General features: G+C 38.3%; 2 protein-coding genes across 11 annotated transcripts in view; one reads left to right on the top strand and one right to left on the bottom strand.

Moving 5' to 3' along the window:
• The window catches only part of LOC104599751 (translocator assembly/maintenance protein), a 49632-nt gene extending 33298 nt beyond the window's left edge, over positions 1–16334 (bottom strand). Inside the window, exons 1-6 of one of the 10 annotated variants that reach the window (XM_010262423.2) lie at positions 16104–16334; positions 14441–14573; positions 14263–14319; positions 14089–14151; positions 13908–13976; positions 2563–2655 (exon numbers count right to left, since the gene is read on the bottom strand). In XM_010262423.2, the coding sequence (XP_010260725.1) occupies positions 2563–2655; positions 13908–13976; positions 14089–14151; positions 14263–14319; positions 14441–14573; positions 16104–16174 (486 nt within the window). In that variant the 5' untranslated portion in view covers positions 16175–16334. Of the gene's footprint in view, positions 1–2562; positions 2656–13907; positions 13977–14088; positions 14152–14262; positions 14320–14440; positions 14574–14732; positions 15352–15699; positions 15798–16103 lie in introns of those variants that run through there. The other 9 variants (XM_088891347.1, XM_010262425.2, XM_010262430.3 and 6 more) reach the window with 9 other exon arrangements.
• Positions 16335–16865: 531 nt separating this feature from the next.
• LOC104599848 (uncharacterized) lies at positions 16866–19750 on the top strand. The gene is made up of 5 exons (XM_010262587.1): positions 16866–16962; positions 17018–18177; positions 18348–18614; positions 18822–19346; positions 19430–19750. Exons 1-5 carry the CDS (start codon positions 16866–16868, stop codon positions 19748–19750), a joined length of 2370 nt encoding a protein of 789 aa, XP_010260889.1.
• The last annotated feature ends 1038 nt before the right edge of the window (positions 19751–20788 follow it).

Genomic DNA, 20788 nt, shown 5'->3' with positions numbered 1-20788 from the left:
TGAAAGATCTAAAGCACCGTCTCTGGATGGTTGTATAATGGCTTTCTTCCAGGCCTGTTGGTAAATAGTGAAAGATGAATTCCTAGAGTTTTTTTCAGGAATTCTTTTTTTTTTTGGATTAGCAAATAAGACTTTTATTAAAATCAGAGATAAAATTAAATTACAAGAGTTAGGTTTCAGCAGTGCATTCACACAAGCTACAAACAAATACAAAACAATTACAGCTCTGCCCAGAACAAAGTAGGTCTATTTGCTCCCTGTTTTGCTAGGGTATCCACCAAGCCATTTGCAGTCCTTTTTACCCAACCACACTGAGAGTTGAACCTCCTTGCAAGTATGCCAATTTCCCTATAGATAAATTTGAGCTTCCAAGGTGCAGAAGTGATTTGCTTTGCCCAAGAAATGACCAGTAGTGAGTCTCCTTCAATTTCTAAATCTGTTACTCCAATCTGCTCAGCCAGCTTTAAGACTTGTAGGAGAGTCAATTGAGTCACCACTCACCAATACCTATTGGTCCTGAGAAAAGTACCACAACTTCCCCTTGATGATTTCTCATAACACCTCCTATATCTGCCCTTCCCAGGTTGCCAAAGGAACTCCCATCAGAGTTTAGTTTTAGTTTATTTAATGCAGGTGGCTTCCACTCCACTCTCACCATTTCTTTGGGTACATCTGTTTGTGTCATTTCAGTCCAGTTCCTTAGAATGTCATTTGTAGAGAAGTTCTTGAATAGGTCCATGGCCATCACCCAATGTGCAGCTCTAATTTTTATGGCTTCAATGACTTCCTCCTTTGATTTGCTTTTCTCAAAGAAAATTCTTTGGTTTCTTTCCTCACATATAGTCCACACCACAGCAGCTCTTGCTGTTCCATAAACACTTTCCTCTTTTTTTTCTGTTGCCTTAGGAAAGTAGGGTTGAAGAGACTTACTACATCCTGTGGAGGAGCCTATCTGCATCCAAAGAGAGAAACAACAAATTCCCAAGTACAAGAAACAAAAGAGCATGACAAGAGTAAATGGGTAGGGTTTCACCACAAGCCTTACAAAGAACACACCATGAGGAGAAAGACAGTTGTTTGGCTTTCTTTTCTGTAGCACAGGGATCAGTTTGCACCAGATTTCTCTTACTGGGAAATTCACCCCCCCCCCATATTTCAGAATGAGAGAGCATAGTAAAGAAAGAGAAACAAGAGAATAAGCCGTCAAAGACTGGGGACCAGATTCTACTGTAGCTATATTTTGGTCTAAGTGGACCTTCTCCAAGGTTGAGATCAAGAGCAATAGGGAAGCCCACCCATTATCCCTTAGACCCCTTCTGAAGCCAAAGTCCCACGAAAGACCCAAGTCTGAGAGCATACCAACCCGAGCAACAAATTCATTCTTAAGGTTTGACAAGGAGTAGAGGTCAGGGAACTTAACACTAAAGGGCACATCCCCTACCCATAGGTCTTCCCAGAATAACACTTTATTGCCACACCCAACATCAAAGCGGATAAAGTTAAGAAAGGTTGGTAGTACCTCAAAGATTGCCTTCCAAGGGGAGTATGGAGCTGCATTGGAGGTTAGTTTTGCATCCCAACCGTTTTCCACTTCACCATGGATGCTTTTCAAGAATTCTATATAAGAGGCAAAATCAATGCAAGAATGAATGCCACTCTTATTACTTTAATCCCCAAAAAGTAGGGTTGCAACATGGGCAGGCTTGGGTCAAGATTTTATAAAAATTTGAATGGGCCCAGCCCGGAAGCCCTAGCACAATGCAGTGTAAAATCTTGAAATTGGGTACATGACTTGCACCCTACCAAAAAGATAGAAGCCCTTGATTCTAGAAATTTTAGGCCAATAAGCTGGGTGAGTAGTGTATATCAATGTTTCAAAACATGGAAGTGTAAAGCCTCCTTAAGAGGAGGAGAGGAAGAAGAAGAAGGAGAAGGACGATGTCATTTTGTTTTTCTTGTTTCTTTTTTCTGAAATATATCTAGTATTAAGAAGAATGAAGTTGCATAACACTAACTATGGGGGGGAGCAGATCATCTAAAACAGACACTTCCTCTCAAAATCAAGGGTCTCTATGTCCAAGGTAAACAAATTACAAACCAAAATCTAATTGCAAACAAATGTGTCCAAGATCTGACAAGACATAAAAAAGGGGATTGGATATACACATGCTTCAAAGTATCAATACACCTCTGTGTATCGCCAGAGGTGTATCATGCTGACGAACAGTGTATCTGTTATTCCATCAATTCTTCACATGAATATATAACTGGGTCAAAACCTTGTGTCCATCAATTGCACAGAGTGTAGTAGTACGCATGCATGCATGAAAACTATGTGTGTGGTTTTAGGGAGATCTTCATAATCAAATCAAAACAAGAAAAAGAAACGACTAAAGTGAAACATCCCACTGAATGATACCAAGCTATTTAAATGGGAAACATAAAACTTTAAATGCAAATTACCAATAAGTCAAGTTTGTGTTAGAAAGTAATTTATGGTGCGGACATACATGTCAAACTAGAGAAACTAAAAAAAAAAGAATAGCAGTGAGGAATACATACAGGTTTTTGCAGACGACCACTGAAATAAAACCTCTCCCAATTCAATATATCCTGAACCAAATCATGCATTCTGACAACCCCATATTTGATCATCTAGCAAAGTTTTCAATAAGAAAGAACATGTTAAGCTCTAGTTAAATTCATCACAAGCAAAGAAGTAGAAAAAAACTGGTCATGACAAAGAAAAAATGAATTCATTTTTAATGCAACAAAAGTATGTCTAAATAGCAAACTATTAGAAGAACAAAAATTACTCACCAACGTGGTTTGTAATTTTGATATTGATGGACTTTTCTTTTGATAAATAATAATAAGCATCTTATTAATGCTCGAATAGGAACTATAAAAGGATACAGCATAAAATTCAACAAAGTGGCACTAGTTGTAGCGTCAATGGATGGGAAAAGCATTTATAATACAACCTTGAATATATCTGATCTCTGACTAGATGGAGGTAGTAGTTGAGGTAAGAAAGTCAGGGAAGTTGGAGGAGAGATTGAACGTCCTTCGAGCAAGCTTGGTCGGTAGAGTAGTAGGGAGAGAAGTGGAAATAAAGGACTTCGAGAGTTGGGCGAAGCTAGAATGGGGAAGATAAAAGGTTTTGGGAATACGGAAACTGCACGCAGAGCTCTTACTGGTAATGTTTCACAGTAGCCAATTTGCTGAACAGGTTTTAGAGGAAGAGAAAAAAAAAAGTAAGAGATTTCGATCTGAGGCTGGATAGATGGTTGGCGGCGGCTAGAGAACTGGTAGAAGGTAGGTGGAAGGGAGCAGTATGGATAGACATTGTAGGGATCCCACTACATGCATGGTGTATCAATATATTCGAGGAATTAGCTACTGCATGCGGAAGATTCATTAGAATGGACGGCAGAAATAGGACTTGGGAAAAAATGGACATGACAAGGATACTGGCTGAAGTCGAAAATATTTCTAACATCCCATAGAGGTTGTGCTTGGGTTTTGCAGGTGAATGGTACAATCTGAGATTGTTTGTAGAAGGAGTAGATGGTACTTACTGTAGAGCTGAGAGGCGTCAAGGGGCGGAGACGACCCAGGACAAGGGGAGGAGAGAGGAAGAAGATCAAGCGGAGGAGGAAGGAGAGAGGAAGAGTGCAGAAACAGGAGAGGAGATGAAGAGGCCAAAGGAGACGAAGAGAAGAAGGGAAGAAGAAGATGATGATGAGGTGGCAGCATCATTAAGAAGAAGGAGGCACGTGGAAGGCAAGAGTAAGGTGGCAGTTCAGCATATGGGACACTTGAAGGTTATTGAGCCCAGGCCAGTAGGAGGAGAAAGTGATAAAGAGGGAGGAATTCGCTGGAGAAAGAAACCGTCACCAACCGGGGTTAGGGAGGTAAGTGTTAAAAAAGGTTACCGCTTTAATAGGTTAGCGGTAAACTTTAAAAGAGGGAACAGGAAGAAAGGAAAGGAGAACAAGAGGGGTAAAAAAGGAAGAACAGGCCTATGTTCGAAGAAATCCAGTTTTGAACGCTTGAGATCCAGGAAACAAGATAAAACTGAGCACAAGGAAGAAGAAAGCGGAAATTGGACCTGGGTGGTGACCGAGCATGAGAAGGGAAGAAAGCTTAAGATTCTAGGCAGCGAGGTGGACAAAAGAAGAACAACAAGCTCAGCAGTGGAAGAAGAGGTGCATAGAACAGATATAGAAGAGAAGTCGGTGGAGTCAGAAAGAAGTAAAGAGCCAGAAAGCCAGAAAGCCAGAACATCTAAAAAGATTCACCCAACAAGCTGAAAGAAGGGAACTCCACTCCAAGAGAGTAATAAGGAAAAAAAAAAAAAAACTCAAGTAGAAGAGGAAGAAGAGTCAGGGACATCGGGGAAGCTGCACATTCAGGAGGGGGAGCATCTCTTGGTCAACTAGGACTCGAGTCCTATAGAGAATACAGAGAAGGAATTAGAAGGAAGGAAAGAAAGAGAGTATGGGAGTGTCGATTCAAGCATCCTGGTATCATCGCCCAGAATTGAAGAGGTAAGTCAGCCTGGAGTGCCAAGCATTCTGGTGCTAGAAACTCCAACCAGAGAGGAAGGGGAAGAAGGAAAAGAAACAGGAGGGACAAGGGAGAAAGCTTCAGCGAAGAGACCTCTGAGAGAGGAGGAGAAAGGGGGTAGAAGACGAAATAGGGTTTACAATAGAAAAAAGAAGACCTAAAGACTCTTCACAGAGATTAGAAGGAGGGGAACAAGGGGTAGAAGATGAAGGACCAGTGATTGGGGAAAGGAACAGAGAGAAAGATAAAGAACATATACAAAAGGATCACAAAGCTGAAGAAATAATACAAAATGGGAAGGTAAATATTAATAAACTGGTGGAGAGGGAGGTGGAGATCGGAAAGTCTCTCGGGCTAGTCTTCTGGGGAGGGGAAGGCTTTGCGAGTAGAAGAAGAAGAGGGAAGAATATCTAGAAAAAATAAAGGGGTGGGATGAGGAGGGAGGAGAAGAGGAAGGGTTGGACGAGCTCGAGTAATTTGGGGGGAGGAGGAAGATGAGGATTCTTAGTTGGAATGTAAGAGGGTTGAGGGATGGTAGGAGGAGGGAGATAGTAACTTGCTCCGGAGCTTTAAACCAGAGGTGGTTTTACTCCAAGAAACAAAATTGAAAAACTTTGATATGAAAATGGAAAATGAAATATGGGGGGAAGAGGGAGGAGAGTGGGTGGAGCTTAAAGCTTTGGGTCTGTCAGGGGGAGCTGTAATCATATGGAACCCAGGAGTCTTTAAAAAGGTTGGGGAGGATGTTGGAGTGTTCTCAGTATCAGTATGATTACAAGATGTAAATGGGGATTGGAGATGGGGTTTAACAAATGTGTATGGGCCAAATGAGGAGAGGGAGAGGAAGAAGATGTGGGAGGATTTAGAAGGGTTGAGACAAAAGTGGAATTGGCCTTGGTGTGAGTGGGGATTTCAACATGGTAAGGAGGAGGAATGAAATGAAGGGGGAAGGGAGAGGAACTTCTGCAGGTATGAGGAGGTTTGAAGAACTTATAACCAATAATGAGCTGATTGATCCACCTTTGGTTGGAGGGAAGAGAAGTTTACATGGTCGAATGGCCAAATTCCAGCCATTCTCAGAAGGCTGGACAGAATCTTATTCTCAGAAGATTGGGCAGGTTATGTGGGTGAAGTGGTTCAGGAACCATTAACCATCCAACTATCAGATCATAGACCAATCCTGTTGAGAAAATTTGCGGCTGCTACAGGCTTCAACCCTTTCAGGTTCAAGAATGAATGGCTTCTTCAATCAAACTTTGTAGAATGGATAGAAAACAAGTGGAAGGAAGTGCAAGTGGATGGGTCAGCCAGTGTTTTAAAAGCGCAAGGGCCAATTTGCGCCTGAGGGGCAAGGCACGCACCTTTTTAAGCAAGGCGCAAAACTACCAAAAAAAAATAAAAAAAAAGATCAGAAAATTCAAAAAAAATGCCAAAATTTTTTTTAAAAAATTCAAAAAATATTAAACATAATGTTAATAAAAAAATATAAACTTAAATTTTAAATAACCTATTATCTAAAATTAGAATACATAAACATAACATGTAAAGCGTACTCAAATGAAAATTTAAAAATAAAAGCAAAATTTTAGAAGTTTCTATGGGGTGAGTGTATGGAAGGGAATCATGAGCTTCAATTAAAATTTCAGAAGTTAAGTTTAAAGTTGGGTAAGGCTCTAGGGTAAGGTTTTGGGAAAATGAGTGGTTGGAGGTGGGAAGATTATGTGAGGTATGTCCTAAACTTTATAAATTGACAGATCAACAAGTGCCTATTGAGCAGTGTTACAAGTGGAGGGGGGAGCAAGTGGTCTGGAATCCAAGTTTAGAAGACCGTTATTGGACCAAGAAGTGGAAGAATGCATTCAGCTATTGGAGAAATTGGAAGAGGCTAACATTTCCGGAGATACATCAGATGGTTTATGGTGGAAAGATTGCAAAGAAGGACAATTTTCAGTTGAATCCTTTTACAAGGCTCTGCTGAGAGATGGTAGGGATTCAAATCAGATAAAGGATGTGTGGGGCAATCCTGTCCCCACAAGGGAAGAGGCTTTTGTGTGGCTGGCGGCACATGATAGTATCTTAACTAGCAATCATCTGAAATCCATTGCAGCTTGCAAATTGTTGCTATATGTGCAGCCAAGCAGAGGAAACAGTTCTTGACTTATTCCTCACATGCAATGTGGCAAACTTTATGTGGAAGTTTTTCCCTCATCTGTTTGGAGTGGCTGCTTTTCTTCCAACGACATCAGCAGAATTTTTTTCCTTGTGGCATAAAATCAGAGGAAGCAAGAAAGCCAAAATCTTGTGGAGCTGTATTCCATTTGTAGTGTGTTGGGCCATTTGGAAAGAAAGGAACAGAAGGGTATTTGAAGACAAGTCAAAAAACATAGAATATCTGATAGCAGGAGTGGGCAATATGACTTCTGCCCACAAGGAAGATCTGTTAGAGAACTTCTGGAATACTTTGGAATTGAATTCATGTAATTTTGATTCATTTTCAGTGTAATTATGTTAAGCAGATGGTTTGTCATCTAGACAACCAGTATTTTGGATGTACTGCCTCTTTTTCAATTTAATGAATTTCCATTTTATTCTTCAAAAAAAAAGTTTCAGGATTACAATTGCGCCAAAAATAAATTATCCCTATACACCCCTTCTTTAGATAGAAAATCTTCCTGCCCATTAGCCGATCTCCTCTCCCAATGAACTCTCACTATTATATTGGAGGTTATCCACTTGAACCTTCTCATCACTACCCTATAGGACCAAGCTACAGTCTCCGGCTCCTTCAGCCGTCCAGTTACCAGTTTAGAATCACCTTCAATTAGCTAACTCCCAAAGTTCACCTCTCTAGCAATCTGTACTCCCTGTAGACTGCTTGGACCTCTCCATTAACCGCACCTCCACTCCAATTGGACCAGAAAATAAGGCAACAATTTGACCATTCGTATTTCTAAAAACTCCTCCAATACCAAAAGGCCCAGAATTACCGAGGCTACTACACAAAAGTTTAGAATAAGGCAACAATTTGACCATTCGTATTTCTAAAAACTCCTCCAATACCAAAAGGCCCAGAATTACCGAGGCTACTACACAAAAGTTTAGCTTGATAATTCCTTCTGCCGGGGACTTCCAAGCTACTATAGGCTTTAGAGAAATTTCAAAGATATTTCACTAAGATATTTGGAAATTTAAAAAATCAAGAAAGTTTTCTAGAAATGTGAATTTACTTAATAAACCTTCAAGAAATCATTAGAAGAAATATAATTGTACATTTAAGTCTCAAAACCATAGCAAGGAACTGTACAAATCAAATAGGAGAAAATTAAGATACTGTCATAGGTATCATTCTCTTTGTCTCCCCCTTGGTCTTTAGCCATCTTCTATTCCTTAAATATGTCACTTACCTGCCACTTTGACTTTTGTCTTAATTGTTACTATATGTTTTGATTAGATTAAGAATACCCTTTTGTAATTATATGCATTTTTCTTTTTCTTTAGAATTATAGTGGCATAATAAGTGAATCATATCAAAATAGTAAGCTACTTTCCAATAACCAATTCCATGTTGGTTGTTTTAGGGAATCATTTTTAAAAAATTATGATGACTTTAATGAAATATCAAAAATAATAATAATATTAAAAAATGTAAACCTTAAATATATAGTCTATTAGTGAAATCTGAAATATTGTAATCATATCAGAAAAATATGGGGGATATTTGGAAGAAAAAAGATTCCTAGAAGGTTTTGTATCACCACCTAGCAAAATGGGGATATTTCGGGGAAATCTTGCCAAATATCACTTATATTACAAACCATGCTCACCAGCAAGAGCACACAAATAACTCTCTATAATAGTTGGCCATATAGAATATTTGAAGAACTACAAAATTTTATTGTATAAAAGCCATAAAAACTTTTGTTGCAAAAAAAAAAATAGAAAACAACACAATAAAATAAGAGTACCTGATGGCTTTTCTAGCAAGGGAAACATCAGACTATCAGATGCCATTACCTTGTCCTCAGTTTTGTAGGCACCTAAACTTAACACTAATTTACTTTCAGTCAATAGCATTACCAGAAATCAGAATTTCTCAGTAACTTTTTTCCAAACCATTATATTTTTCAGGATCTAATGACAAGGAAGGTGATTGGGACTGGCCATAAGACAAATGGAATCTACCTACTTGAGCACCCACGTGGAAGTGATAAAAGAGTTTTGAAGTCTTTTGTTTCTCAGTCCATGAGTTAGATTATGCTTTGGCATAATCATTTGGGTCATTTGTCTTTTGGATCTTTGAAAAGTTTGATTCCTGCTTTGTTTAAGTCACCTTATTTTGAGTAATAAAAGAAGCATTATTCCTTATGAAATTATGCATACTGATGTGTGGGGGCCATATCATATTCCTGCTATGGGGGAATATAAGTATTTCTTACTGTTTGTTGATGATTACTCCCATTTCTCATGGGTTTATCTTATGCGTTCTCGTGATGAGGTCCCCAATTTGACTTGTGCTTTTCATGTTCTCACTCAATTTAGAGTTAAAATCAAAATTTTCAGATCTAAGAATGCCAAAGAATACTTCACTAAACATTTGAATTCATATTTTCTTTATGGGGTTGTTCACCAAAGCACTTGTCCTCATACACCTCAGCAAAATGGGGTGGCTGAGAGAAAAAATAGATACATCTTGGAAGTTGCAAGAAGTATTATGCTGAATTCTAATGTCCCTATTTGTTTTTTGGGGGATGCTATTCATATAGTTGTGTATCTCATCAATTGAGTTCTTTCCCGTGTTCTGGTTATGAAAGCCCATATTACATTATTGCATCCTAATAAAGATTTGTTCACCATCCCTCTTAAAGTCTTTGGGTGCACTTGTTTTGTTTACATTTTGGGACATCATCATTCTAAGTTGGATCCTAAAGCTGCTAAATGTATATTCCTCAGTTATGCACAAAATCAAAAGGGATATTGCTACTATGATCCTCGTTCCGACTCTCGTTTTGTGTCCATGGATGTTACTTTCATTAAGGATGTACCTTAATTACCTATGGGTTTCTTCTCAAGGGAGAATAGTGAGAAGGATATTCCTAGTCTTAAAGTTCCTTTGCCTATTCCTATCCTTAAAGGTGAGTTGTGTAATGAGGGGGCTTGTCAAAGGTGTAAGGAGTTGAGGGTCTTTCACAGGAGGTGGAGGCAGGTTGATTTTGGTGCTCATGATTAGTCCAGGTCGGTTCCTGTCACTTCTGCAGTTCCAGATTCATGTACTACCACCTCCTTTCCTATTAATACATCACTCTCACTTCCAAATTCCTTACCTCATCCTCCTCCAAATGACCTTGATCTTCCCATTGCAATCCACAAAAGGAAGCGTCAGTGCATTTCATCTATTGTCCATTGCATCTCTCAATTCATCACCTATGATCATCTCTCACCATCCTATAAATCCTATTTGGCAGCTAACTCTATTGTATCTATTCCTAGAACTGTCCTGGAAGCTCTTGTGGTACCTGAGTGGAAGAATGCAATGAAGGAAGAGATGGATGCCCTCATTAAGAATAAGACTTGGGAGCTAATAGACAAGCCAAAAGGGAAGAAGCCAATTGGGTGCATATGGGTGTTCATTGTGAAGCATAACACAAATGGTTTAGGTGAAAGGTAATAAAGCCCAACTGGTTGCAAAGGAGTATACTCAAACTTATGGCATTGACTACCTAGAAACCTTTGCACCTGTAGCCAAGATTAATACCATTAGGATTCTGTTATCCCTTGCAGCAAATTTTTCATGGATTCTGTTCCAACCTAGATGTCAAGAATGCTTTCCTTAATGGTGATTTGCAAGAGGAGGTGTATATGGAGTTACCTCCTGGGTTCTATGAAGAAGCTGTAGAGAAGAAAGTTTGCAAATAACAGAAATCTTTATATGGTTTAAAACAACCTCCAAGAGCCTAGTTTGACAGGTTTAGATTGGCACTAGAAAGCTTTGGTTATGTACAATCCTACTCCAATCATACTCTCTTCATTAAGAGAAATGGTGCTTCTCTCACCCTTCTTGCAATGTATGTTGATGACATTGTAGTGACAAGCAATGATATTGATGAGATTTATTCATTTAAATAGTTGCTTAATAAGGAATTTGAAGAGAAAGACTTAGGTGACCTATGATATTTCTTGGGAATTGACGTGGGCCACTCTTAGACATGGTATCTTTATCTCACAGAGGAAATATGTCCTTAATCTCCTTAAGAATATTTATCAAAAAAAATATTGGGAAACTGGAGTTTGCAGTCAAATAAGACTACAATCAGTCCTAGTTTTAGTGTTCAATTAACAAGAGGATAAGAGAAGAGAGGAGAAGAAGAGAAGAAGAGTTCGAAGGGGAGATTTAGAAAAGGAGAGAATTGTAGATCTGCCGCCCCTCTCTTACTATTTATATTAATTCTCAAATAAAGATAAAAGGGCTGAAATGCCCTTACTGCTTACATGGCAAAAAATAAAAGACTAATAATTATAGACTGACTGAAATAACTACCAACTACTAACTAACAACTAACTGCTGACTATAGTCATATGAGTACAGTATAGTGGGGACCACACCAGTGTTCTCTACACTCCCCCTCAAGTTGAGAATAGATGTTTGTCATTCTCAACATGCATAGATCCGCTTCTAACTTGTTCTTTGAAACCGCCTTGGTGAGAAGATTGGCAAGCTACATGTGAGAGGTGATATATGGAAGACATACTTCTTGAGATGCAACCCTTTCTCTAATAAAATGCCGATCCACTTCAATATGCTTAGTTCTATCATGTTGTATCGGATTATGGGCTATATTAATAGCAGCCTGATTATCACAGTACAACATTAGGGGTTTCTCATAGGCAATACCCAACTCTTCAAACAGTGATTTCAACCATAGTATTTCAACCACACCATTTGCCATAGACTGATATTCAGCTTCAGCACTAGAACGAGAAACAACATTTTGTTTCTTACTCCTCCAGGAAACAAGATTACCTCCTACAAAAGCACAATATCTAGAGGTAGACCTTCTATCATCAACACACCCAGCCCAATCAGCGTCTGTATAAACTTCTATCTTCATGTGATTATTATCCTTAAATAGTACACCTCTGCTCGGACACCTCTTCAAATATGCCAATATCCTCTCAACAGCAAGTAGATGAGTGGTTCTAAGAGAGTGCGTACACTGACTAACAACACTGATTGCATATCTGATGTCTGGTCGTGTGAGACAAAGATAGAGAATTTTTCCAACTAACCGTTGGAACATAGCTTTATCTTCAAGAGACTCTTCACCTTCTGCATTGATCCTGTGATTCTGTTCAATAGGTGTGTCAGTTGGCTTAACACCCAACTTTCCTGTTTCCTCCAACAAATCAATGAGATACTTCCTTTGAGAAACAAAGATCCCATGCTTGGACTGAGCTACCTCAATACCCAAGAAATATCGTAGCTCTCCCAGGTCTTTTACCTCAAACTCTTGATGAAGAAGTTGCTTAAGAGACTCAATCTCACTGTTATCACTTCTTGTCACTACAATATCATCCACATATACAACAAGCAGAATCCACCTTCTTAATAAACAAAGTGTGATCTAACTAAGCCTACACATAGCCAAACTTTTCAAAGGCTTGTCTAAATCTTTCAAACCAAGCTCTAGGGGACTATTTTAGTCCATACAAGGCTTTATTCAGCCGGAAAACCCTCCAAAGAGTTCATCATTTTCTTTATTATCCAACATCTCAATATTGTCAATTACCTCTTGTTTTTTCTCTTCTAATATCCCAAATTGTTGTGCATTCCAAATTCCAATTCTTACTTTCACCTCTTTAAGCTTATGCTGAAATTTCATACCCTCCCACTTATCCCTAGTATTAATCTCCATCCACCAGTCCTTTACCTTTTCTCTAAAACCTTGGTGACTAAGCACATGTTCTCAAACCGAAACGGGGCTGGGCCATTTCCTCTTAACTCAACCTTGGATAAGGAGACAGGCCAGTGATCAAAGGTTAACCTAGGTAGAGCCAGTGAGACCAGCCCTCCCCAGTGGGCTTCCCAATCCATTGTAAATAAGAATATATCAAGCTTAGAGCAAATTGGGTTTGATTGCATACTAGACCAGGTGAAGTTACTACTCACAAGGGGCAACTCCTTCAATTCGCAATTGTTTATGAATTCATTAAACTTCCTCATAATTGTGGTTACCCTTTGTCTCATCTTATTAGACTCCTCAACAAATCTTATCACATTGAAGTCCCCTCCAATACACCATGGTCCATTCCACAATCCCCGTATATCTTCAAGCTCTTCCCACATTTCATTCCTCTCCCTATACCCATTAGGTCCGTAAATGCATGTTAACACCCATTCAAAACCATCATCTGCATGTTGAAATTTCAGAGACACTGTAAACTTCCCCATCAGTTCCTCTTTTCCCAGCAACATGTTCTTCTTCCATAGTACCACCGTACCACCTGAGAATCCCCATGACGGTGACATTGCCCAACCTATGCCCATAAACCTCCATATGTTTCTGGCCCATCTGTCATCAAATGTCGAAAGCTTAGTCTCTTGCAACAAAACAACATCTGGCTTCTTCTTCTTCAACAATTCCTTTATCATGGCTCTCTTCCTCGCACTCCCTAAACCTCGAACATTCCAACTGATCATTTTCATCAATTCACTCTGATTTTTGTATCCATTGCCTCAGCCCCTTGATTTACTTGCCCCCTCTTCTTCTACCCTTCCTCTCACTAAACTCCCTATCTCCCTCCACATCAAACTTTTGCCTCTCTACCTCACTCATCTTCCTTTTTCTCACCTTCACCTCAGTTTTCTTGGTCCTTAGATAAGTTTTTTAGGTCCTTAGGATTCTTCACCTTACATCCTAATTTCTCCACATTATTTTCTTCCCTGTTTTCTTCCTTTTTGTCAGCCACCAAAACTACCCCCTTGTTCATATCTCCCTCTACTATGGTAGCATTTGCCTCCTCAATTTTCTCCTTATTCCCTGTGTATCTACTTTCCTCTAGCTCCTTCCTCGTCATTTCTTCCAAATTTTGTTCAATTAAATCCCAAATTCTTTCTCCCATCTCTTCTTCAAATTCTTTCTAGTTCAAATTCTTTCTACTTTTAAAACGTAAAAAGACCTGATTACACCTAAGCATGAATGTCACCCCTAATGAACTAACCTGTACAATTCACCATAAAATCAATACACATGAACATATATTTGTATTCCATATTTGTAATTTCTTCATTTTTATACTCATACTCAACAAATAAAGTAAATAAGTTGGAAGGTAGGTACCCTGTCATTCCAACTCACAAACGGGTTGAAGTGTACTCCTACACCAATTTCATCAGCAACTTCAGTAATCTAACACAGTCAAGCAAAGAATAAAATATGATAGAAGTTAAGAACAGAATGAAACAAAAAATAGATCATGAAATATTTAACAAAAATACAAAAAAAAAGAGACAAGTAATACCAGTTTTGAACCACCAAGGTGCACCATCCATGACGCATAGTGGTCCTTGTTCATTTCCAGATTCTAGTTTGCAACAACCAATAAATCAAGTCCAGGTGAGTCTTAAATGGTCCAACCAAGTTCTCTTCATTTTACATAAGAAAAAGGACGAAATATTTGTAAACCAAAATTTACCTCAGAATGCCATTGCATTGGATCTGAAACACCAAGAATATAGTCTACCATGGTTTTCTACCAAAAAAAACATGGAAGCAAAATGAAACTCAACAAAGGAAAATGCAGTTTCCCTTTAGCAGAATGAAAAGAAGACAAAGAAAAACAAGTTGGGAAACAAGAGAGAAAAATGGAGCACCTTGTCATGACTATTAGTAAGAAGAGATGAGCCATAAACACAGCAGAATTCAACACGAGGAAGAACATCAAGAAGGCTTGCAAGTTCTTCTCCATTCTCCATTTTTTGCTCAACACCAGAACCCATTTTTCTACTGAACAGAAACATAGAAATTAAATTAAAGCTCTCCCTTTTTCTTTCCATAGTAAGGTAAAGAGAAGAGAAGACTTTTATAAATATATGAGTTAATAAAAGGATGAGAAAATTTTGGGGTTAAAAAAAATCAACTATAAGATGGAAATAGGTCTCTCACACAACAGAAAATTTGAAGACTAAAATGGATTTGTCATGCCGACTGGGTCATCTTATACACTGCCAACTAAATTGAACTGGCTAGATCAACTAATCACTTCCTACAACCTACACCCAACGGTTACCTAATTCAAGTTCATGGATATGATTAGCTAAAACATTCAGAAAGCAAAAGCTTTGTGTGGATAGATGTTTATGGGGTACTTTTGCATGCCTGGAGCACTCAAACATTCAAGGAAGTGGGAAATGCCAGTGGTAGATTTAAGCGATTTGACTTAGTAACAGATTGTGGGAGCAGGTACAGTTTGCACGAATCTTAATCAAAACAGAAGACGTTAAATCCATTCCTGCTCTGCTAGACTTGTTATATGCAGGAGAAGCTTTCCTGTTACATATAGTGGTGGCAGGTAGTGATCCCACTTTTATCCTTGTCAATGAAGCAGAAGTTCCTAAAGCAGAAGGGAAGGTGGAGATTGAAATTCCTAATTAGGGTTTCGGTGTCAAAGCAAGAAGTTGAAGGAGAAGTCGAGGGGTCGAAGAGAGGAGGAAAACAAATTGTAAATTCAAAAATTGATAGACGCAGAGGTGAAAAACAAAAGTAAAAAGGCTTGGAGTTAAGTGGGCCGAGTAGAAGTACTACTATGGGTCGAGAAAGTTAAATGAGTCCACTGGAGATGCTGATAAGAATTGCCATTACTTACTTGAGTATTGGAAAGAGAATTTCAGGAACCTTGGTTACGATCTAATATCAGAAGTTCAGAATCACCGTTACTTACGATCTACGGTCGGCTTGTGCAAATAAGTGGCCCACCGGACACTATTATTTTCTCAGAGGGTTTTCAACAAACAAGTGCCATTCAGATTACTGTTATGTTGTAATCATATTACATCCAGAAACCAAAACGGAAGCATCAAAACGGTAGAAGACAAACATATACTCAACTTCTACGAAAACCAAAAGAACTTACTTCCTTTTAAGCTTTTGGGTGGCGTCAAGAGCTTCAAATGGGCGTTTATTATTTAGGGGGGAAGTAAAAAAGGGTCGGGATCCTCTATTTTCTCCTTTCTATCCAGTATTCACATTGATGATAATCCCAACAAGGGAACGACACTGTTCTCAAATACAAGTCACAAGTCCCCATGCATGCAAATACATGAAGTTCAGAATGTCATTGCATTGGACAAATTTTTCCCAAAAAAAAATTGGAGAATTAAAATTTTTAAGTTAAAGTTCTGAACAAATATGAGAAGCCAAATAAATTTATCAAAAAAAAATATGAGAAGCCAAATAACAGTTTCAGAGCTCAAATATCGCTAAACATAAAACAATAAGATAATCAAAGAAAAAAAGAAAAATTGGAGGAAAGACAACCTCGCTGTTAGTGGCAACAGCTCGTCTTTAGATTGTCTCTTTGAAAAAGGAATCACCACAAGGAACTCCATTTTTTTCCCGCTGCTTCTCTAATCTTTGAAACTCCGACTCCGACCATGGCGTATAGTCTCTCCTCCTAGCTCCACTCGTTCTCCAGTATCCACCTCTTCGTTCTATCCCCGTGCTAATGTATTGTAGTGTATTCTTGCATCTCCTTCATTTTTTATTTTTTCATGAAGAATATTATGTACAGTTGTAATAGTTAGTTAGTTGTGTCAGCAGTACTTTCTTGTTACTTAGTCCGTTATTCTGCATCTATTTATAGATGTACTGTGGAGCTAATTAATCAACACACACAGATGCGATTTTATTTCTTCTTTGGTGCTCCCTTGCATCTATGTTTGCTTTGATCTTGTTCTTGAATATTTTCTTCTATTTCTGATCAATTTTCTTCTGTTTCTGATCATGGTATTAGAGTTGTGGTTCTGAATCTTGTGTGCTATGTTGGAGTAATCTGTATTTATAGATGTACTGTGGAGCTAATTAATCAACACACACAGATGCGATTTTATTTCTTCTTTGGTGCTCCCTTGCATCTGTGTTTGCTTTGATCTTGTTCTTGAATATTTTCTTCTATTTCTGATCAATTTTCTTCTGTTTTTGATCATTGTATTAGAGTTGTGGTTCTGAATCTTGTGCGCTATGTTGGAGTAATCTGTATTTGAAATTTTTTCTTGCTTCGAGAGTATTATCTTTGCGAAGATGACTGACAGAAGTGCGAGTACAGGAGATGGAAACCAGGCTTCGTGCAATCATTCGGTGAAGACGTCAATGCAGTTGCACTCGTCCGATCATCCTGGTATAAGTCTCGTAACTAATCCACTTAACATGAACAATTACATGATTTGGAGTAGGTCTTATGAGAATTGCTTTAAAGGCCAAGAATAAATTAGGCTTTATAGACGGTACTTGCGAGGAACCTGATCCTACATCAGCTGAATATGAAGAATGGACTCATGTAGATTCTATGGTGATTTCATGGATATTGAACTCAATGTCAAAGGAGATGATAGAGGCATTTGTGTATACTCCTACTGCTAGGGCATTATGGTTAGAATTAGAAGAGAAATTTGGCCAAAGTAATGGACCGCAATTGTATCAACCCAGGAGACAAATAGCTTCAATAGAGCAAGGTAACAATATTGTTGTTGTGTATTCGAATAATTTAAAAAAACTATGGGATGAAATCAATTGTTTGGAACCAGTTCCGAAATGCAGTTGCAATTGTACATGTTCTACCTCAAAGAAAATGGAAGAAATCAACTACTCCAACAGAGTTATGCAATTCTTAATGGGATTAAATTATTCGTTTGACAATGTAAGGAATCAGATATTGGTAATGGATCCTCTACCGAGTATAAACAAGGTGTATGCTATGGTAATGAGAGTGGAAAAACAACGGCAAGTTCATATTAACTTTGGTGAGTCTGTTGATAGTAGTGCTTTATTAGCAAAATCTGTAGGACAATCTGCAAATACTTACAGCCAGGCAAGCAACCGAAGCAACTTCAAGAAGAAAGAAGGAAAGAACAATGGAGACAGATTTTGTACTTATTGTAACACTCCTGGTCATTTTGTGGAAACTTGTTTCAAGAAAAATGGTTATCCAGATTGGTTTAAAGATTTGAAGAAGCAGAAGCAACAAAAATCTGAGAAGACTTTTGCCAATATGGCTGATTCGCCACTTGAGGCAGGCAGAGACCAAATTAACTCGCTGAACATGGATACTCTGAGTTCATCTTTAGCAGAAATCATACAACAAGAGTTGAGGAAGCTTGTGAAGAATACACAGCAGGTGGAGGAGAACAGAGTTAATGCAGCACATTTTGGAGATTTCACTGAAGATTTTGCAGGTACAATTTATTCTTCTGGTTCTAGTAAGTCACATTATACAGTTCATGGTTCTTGGATAATCGATACAGGTGCTTCGAGTCATATGTGCACAGATTTAACTCTCTTAACTCATAGTCATACTCCTACTCATACCAGCATTGTTCACTTACCTGATGGGAATGTAAGGCAGGTCACACAAATTGGTGATGTTGTTTTACATCTCAACTTAATTCTGAGAAATGTCTATACATACCCGATTTCAAGTTCAATCTGTTATCTGTCCATACACTCTCTTCTTGCTTAAATATTAGTGTCTCATTCTACTTTACTCATTGTGTTCTACAAGACCAGCTGACTAATCAAGTTCTTACTGTTGGCAAAGTGATGAGGAATCTCTACATTATTGATCACACTTCTTTCTTGCCAACTACTATCTCTAAATTCGCTTCTTGTATCAGTTTTGTTCCTTCTGCTCATTGTAATGTTGTTGCTGCTGCTAATAATAAACAGTTGTTTGTTGATTACTTGGATTGGCACAAGAGACTTGGCCATCCTTCTGCAACTGTTATGAAACATCTTCCTTTTGTAATAAATTCTGCAGCTAATGAAATTTGTTTTGTATGTCCTTTGGCTAAGCAAACCAGAATTCCCTTTAATTTGTCCAGCATTCATACTTCTAGTCCTTTTGAATTAATACATGTGGATATATGGGGGCCTTATAAGACACCAACTATATCCGAAGCACATTATATGCTTACTATTGTAGATGATTTCACAAGAACTACTTAGACATATTTTATGCGTCATAAATCACAAACTATACAGCAGCTGCAATCATTTTTTAAGCTTGTTAAAACTCAGTTCTCAACTGTTATCAAATCTGTGAGGTCCGATAATGGTACTGAATTCTTAAGCCAAGAATGCCATTCTTTCTTCACTGATCTTGGTGTCCTACATCAGAAATCTTGTGTTTACACTCCACAACAGAATGGAGTTGTGGAGAGAAAACATCGTCATCTTTTACAATTAGCTCAAGTTCTTATTTTTCAAGTTGATCTTCGTATAAAGTTTTGGGGTGATGCTCTTTTAACAACAACACACCTAATAAACAAATTGCCTTCAGTTGTTCTATCTTGGAAAAGTCCTTATGAGCTATTGTTTAACAAGCCTCCGGATTACTCATATCTCAGAGTCTTTGGTTGCTTATCCTATGCCACTAATGTTCAGTCTCACAAATCTAAATTTTCTCCTAGAGCTCACAAATGCATCTTCATAGGTTATGCTCATGGTTATAAAGCATTTAAATTGTATGATTTGGATGAGCATCACACCATCATATATCAAGATGTTGTATTTCATGAAAGTGTCTTCCCTTATAAGGCCACCTCTTCTGTTTCCACATCCACTCCTGTTATTCCACATCCCATTTTTAGGATTTTGATTCACTTGATTCTTCTGTTTCTGCTGAGCATTCTTCCTCTACTGATTTTATTCCCTCTACACCTTTATCTTCCACCAATCAGCCTTTATTTGATTCTAATATTTTTGCTCCCATACTGCAGTCATCTCCTTCCACACAACCTCTTATCCACCACAGCTCTAGACCTAAGAAGCCACCTAACTGGCTGCAGGACTATGTTTCCAATTTAGTTCATTTGTCATCTCCACATATCCCACCAGCTTATCCTTTTGTTAAATTTGTGAATTTTTCTCCAACATATTTGACTTACTTAGCTAATGTCTCTATTGTTTGAGAGCCATGTTCTTATGATGAGGCTAAACTCAGTCCATAATGGGTTAAAGCAATGGATGTTGAGCTTGATGCCTTAGAAAGGAATGATACATGGCAGTTAACTGAGTTGCCTAATGGTAAAAAGGCCATCGGTTGCCGATGGGTGTACAAATTGAAACTTAAATTGGATGGCACAATTGATCGATATAAGGCTCGTTTAGTGGCGAAGGGGTATAATCAAGTAGTTGGAATTGATTATGTGGATAGTTTTTCTCCTGTTGCGAAACCTGTCACAATTCGAATTGTTTTGGCTTTGGCCACAGCTAATCAATGGCCTTTGCATCAATTGGATATCAACAATGCATTTTTACATGGTTATCTCAATGAAGATGTGTATGTCTTCCCCACCTGGATATCTTAAGGGTGCAGTAGGTCAAGTGTGCAAATTAAAACGATCTTTATATGGCTTGAAACAAGCCTCTCGATAGTGGAATTTTGAGCTGACATCTAAGCTTCTCCAGGTTGGTTTTCCGCAATCCGCACATGACCACTGCTTGTTTATTAAGAAGTTAGATTTTGAGTTCATTATTTTGTTAGTTTGCGTGGATGATATTCTTGTCACTAGCAGTTCCGAGAGCAGTATTATTTCTGTGAGATAGTTTCTGCAGAATGAATTTATGATTAAAGATATTGGTCCTGCGAAATATTTTTTGGGTCTTGAAATATGTCGATCACGATGAGGAACATATGTGAATCAACGCAAGTATACTCTTGACTTGCTTACTGATACAGGGATGATTGGTGCTAAACCCGCAAGTACTCCATTGCCGAAAACACAGAAGTTAACACAACAACAGGATACTCCATTTGCAGAACCTGATAAATTTCGCAGATTGATTGGGAGATTATTGTATTGGGGTTTCACACGACCGGATATCACTTATGCAATACAACAACTCAGTCAATTTGTACAGAACCCGTGTGATTCTCACTGGAAAGTTGCATTACATATACTCAAATATCCAAGGGTCTTTTTTTCCCGCTGGTAATACACTTAAGT

The sequence above is a fragment of the Nelumbo nucifera genome, chromosome 7, assembly GCF_055504915.1.
Source record: "Nelumbo nucifera cultivar China Antique chromosome 7, China Antique-T2T, whole genome shotgun sequence".
Lineage (NCBI taxonomy): Eukaryota > Viridiplantae > Streptophyta > Magnoliopsida > Proteales > Nelumbonaceae > Nelumbo > Nelumbo nucifera.
The sequence above is the reverse complement of the archived record's forward strand: the minus strand, read 5'-3'. Positions and strand labels throughout refer to the sequence as shown.

What these genes read in the sequence shown, in the direction of transcription:
- LOC104599848 (XM_010262587.1), top strand. Translation starts at nt 16,866, where the DNA reads ATGACTGACAGAAGTGCGAGTACAGGAGATGGAAACCAGGCTTCGTGC. An exon ending in GCACTCGTCCGATCATCCTG is followed by an intron (nt 16,963 to 17,017) that starts GTATAAGTCTCG and finishes GATTTGGAGTAG; the next exon opens with GTCTTATGAGAATTGCTTTA. An exon ending in CCATCATATATCAAGATGTT is followed by an intron (nt 19,347 to 19,429) that starts GTATTTCATGAA and finishes TCCCATTTTTAG; the next exon opens with GATTTTGATTCACTTGATTC.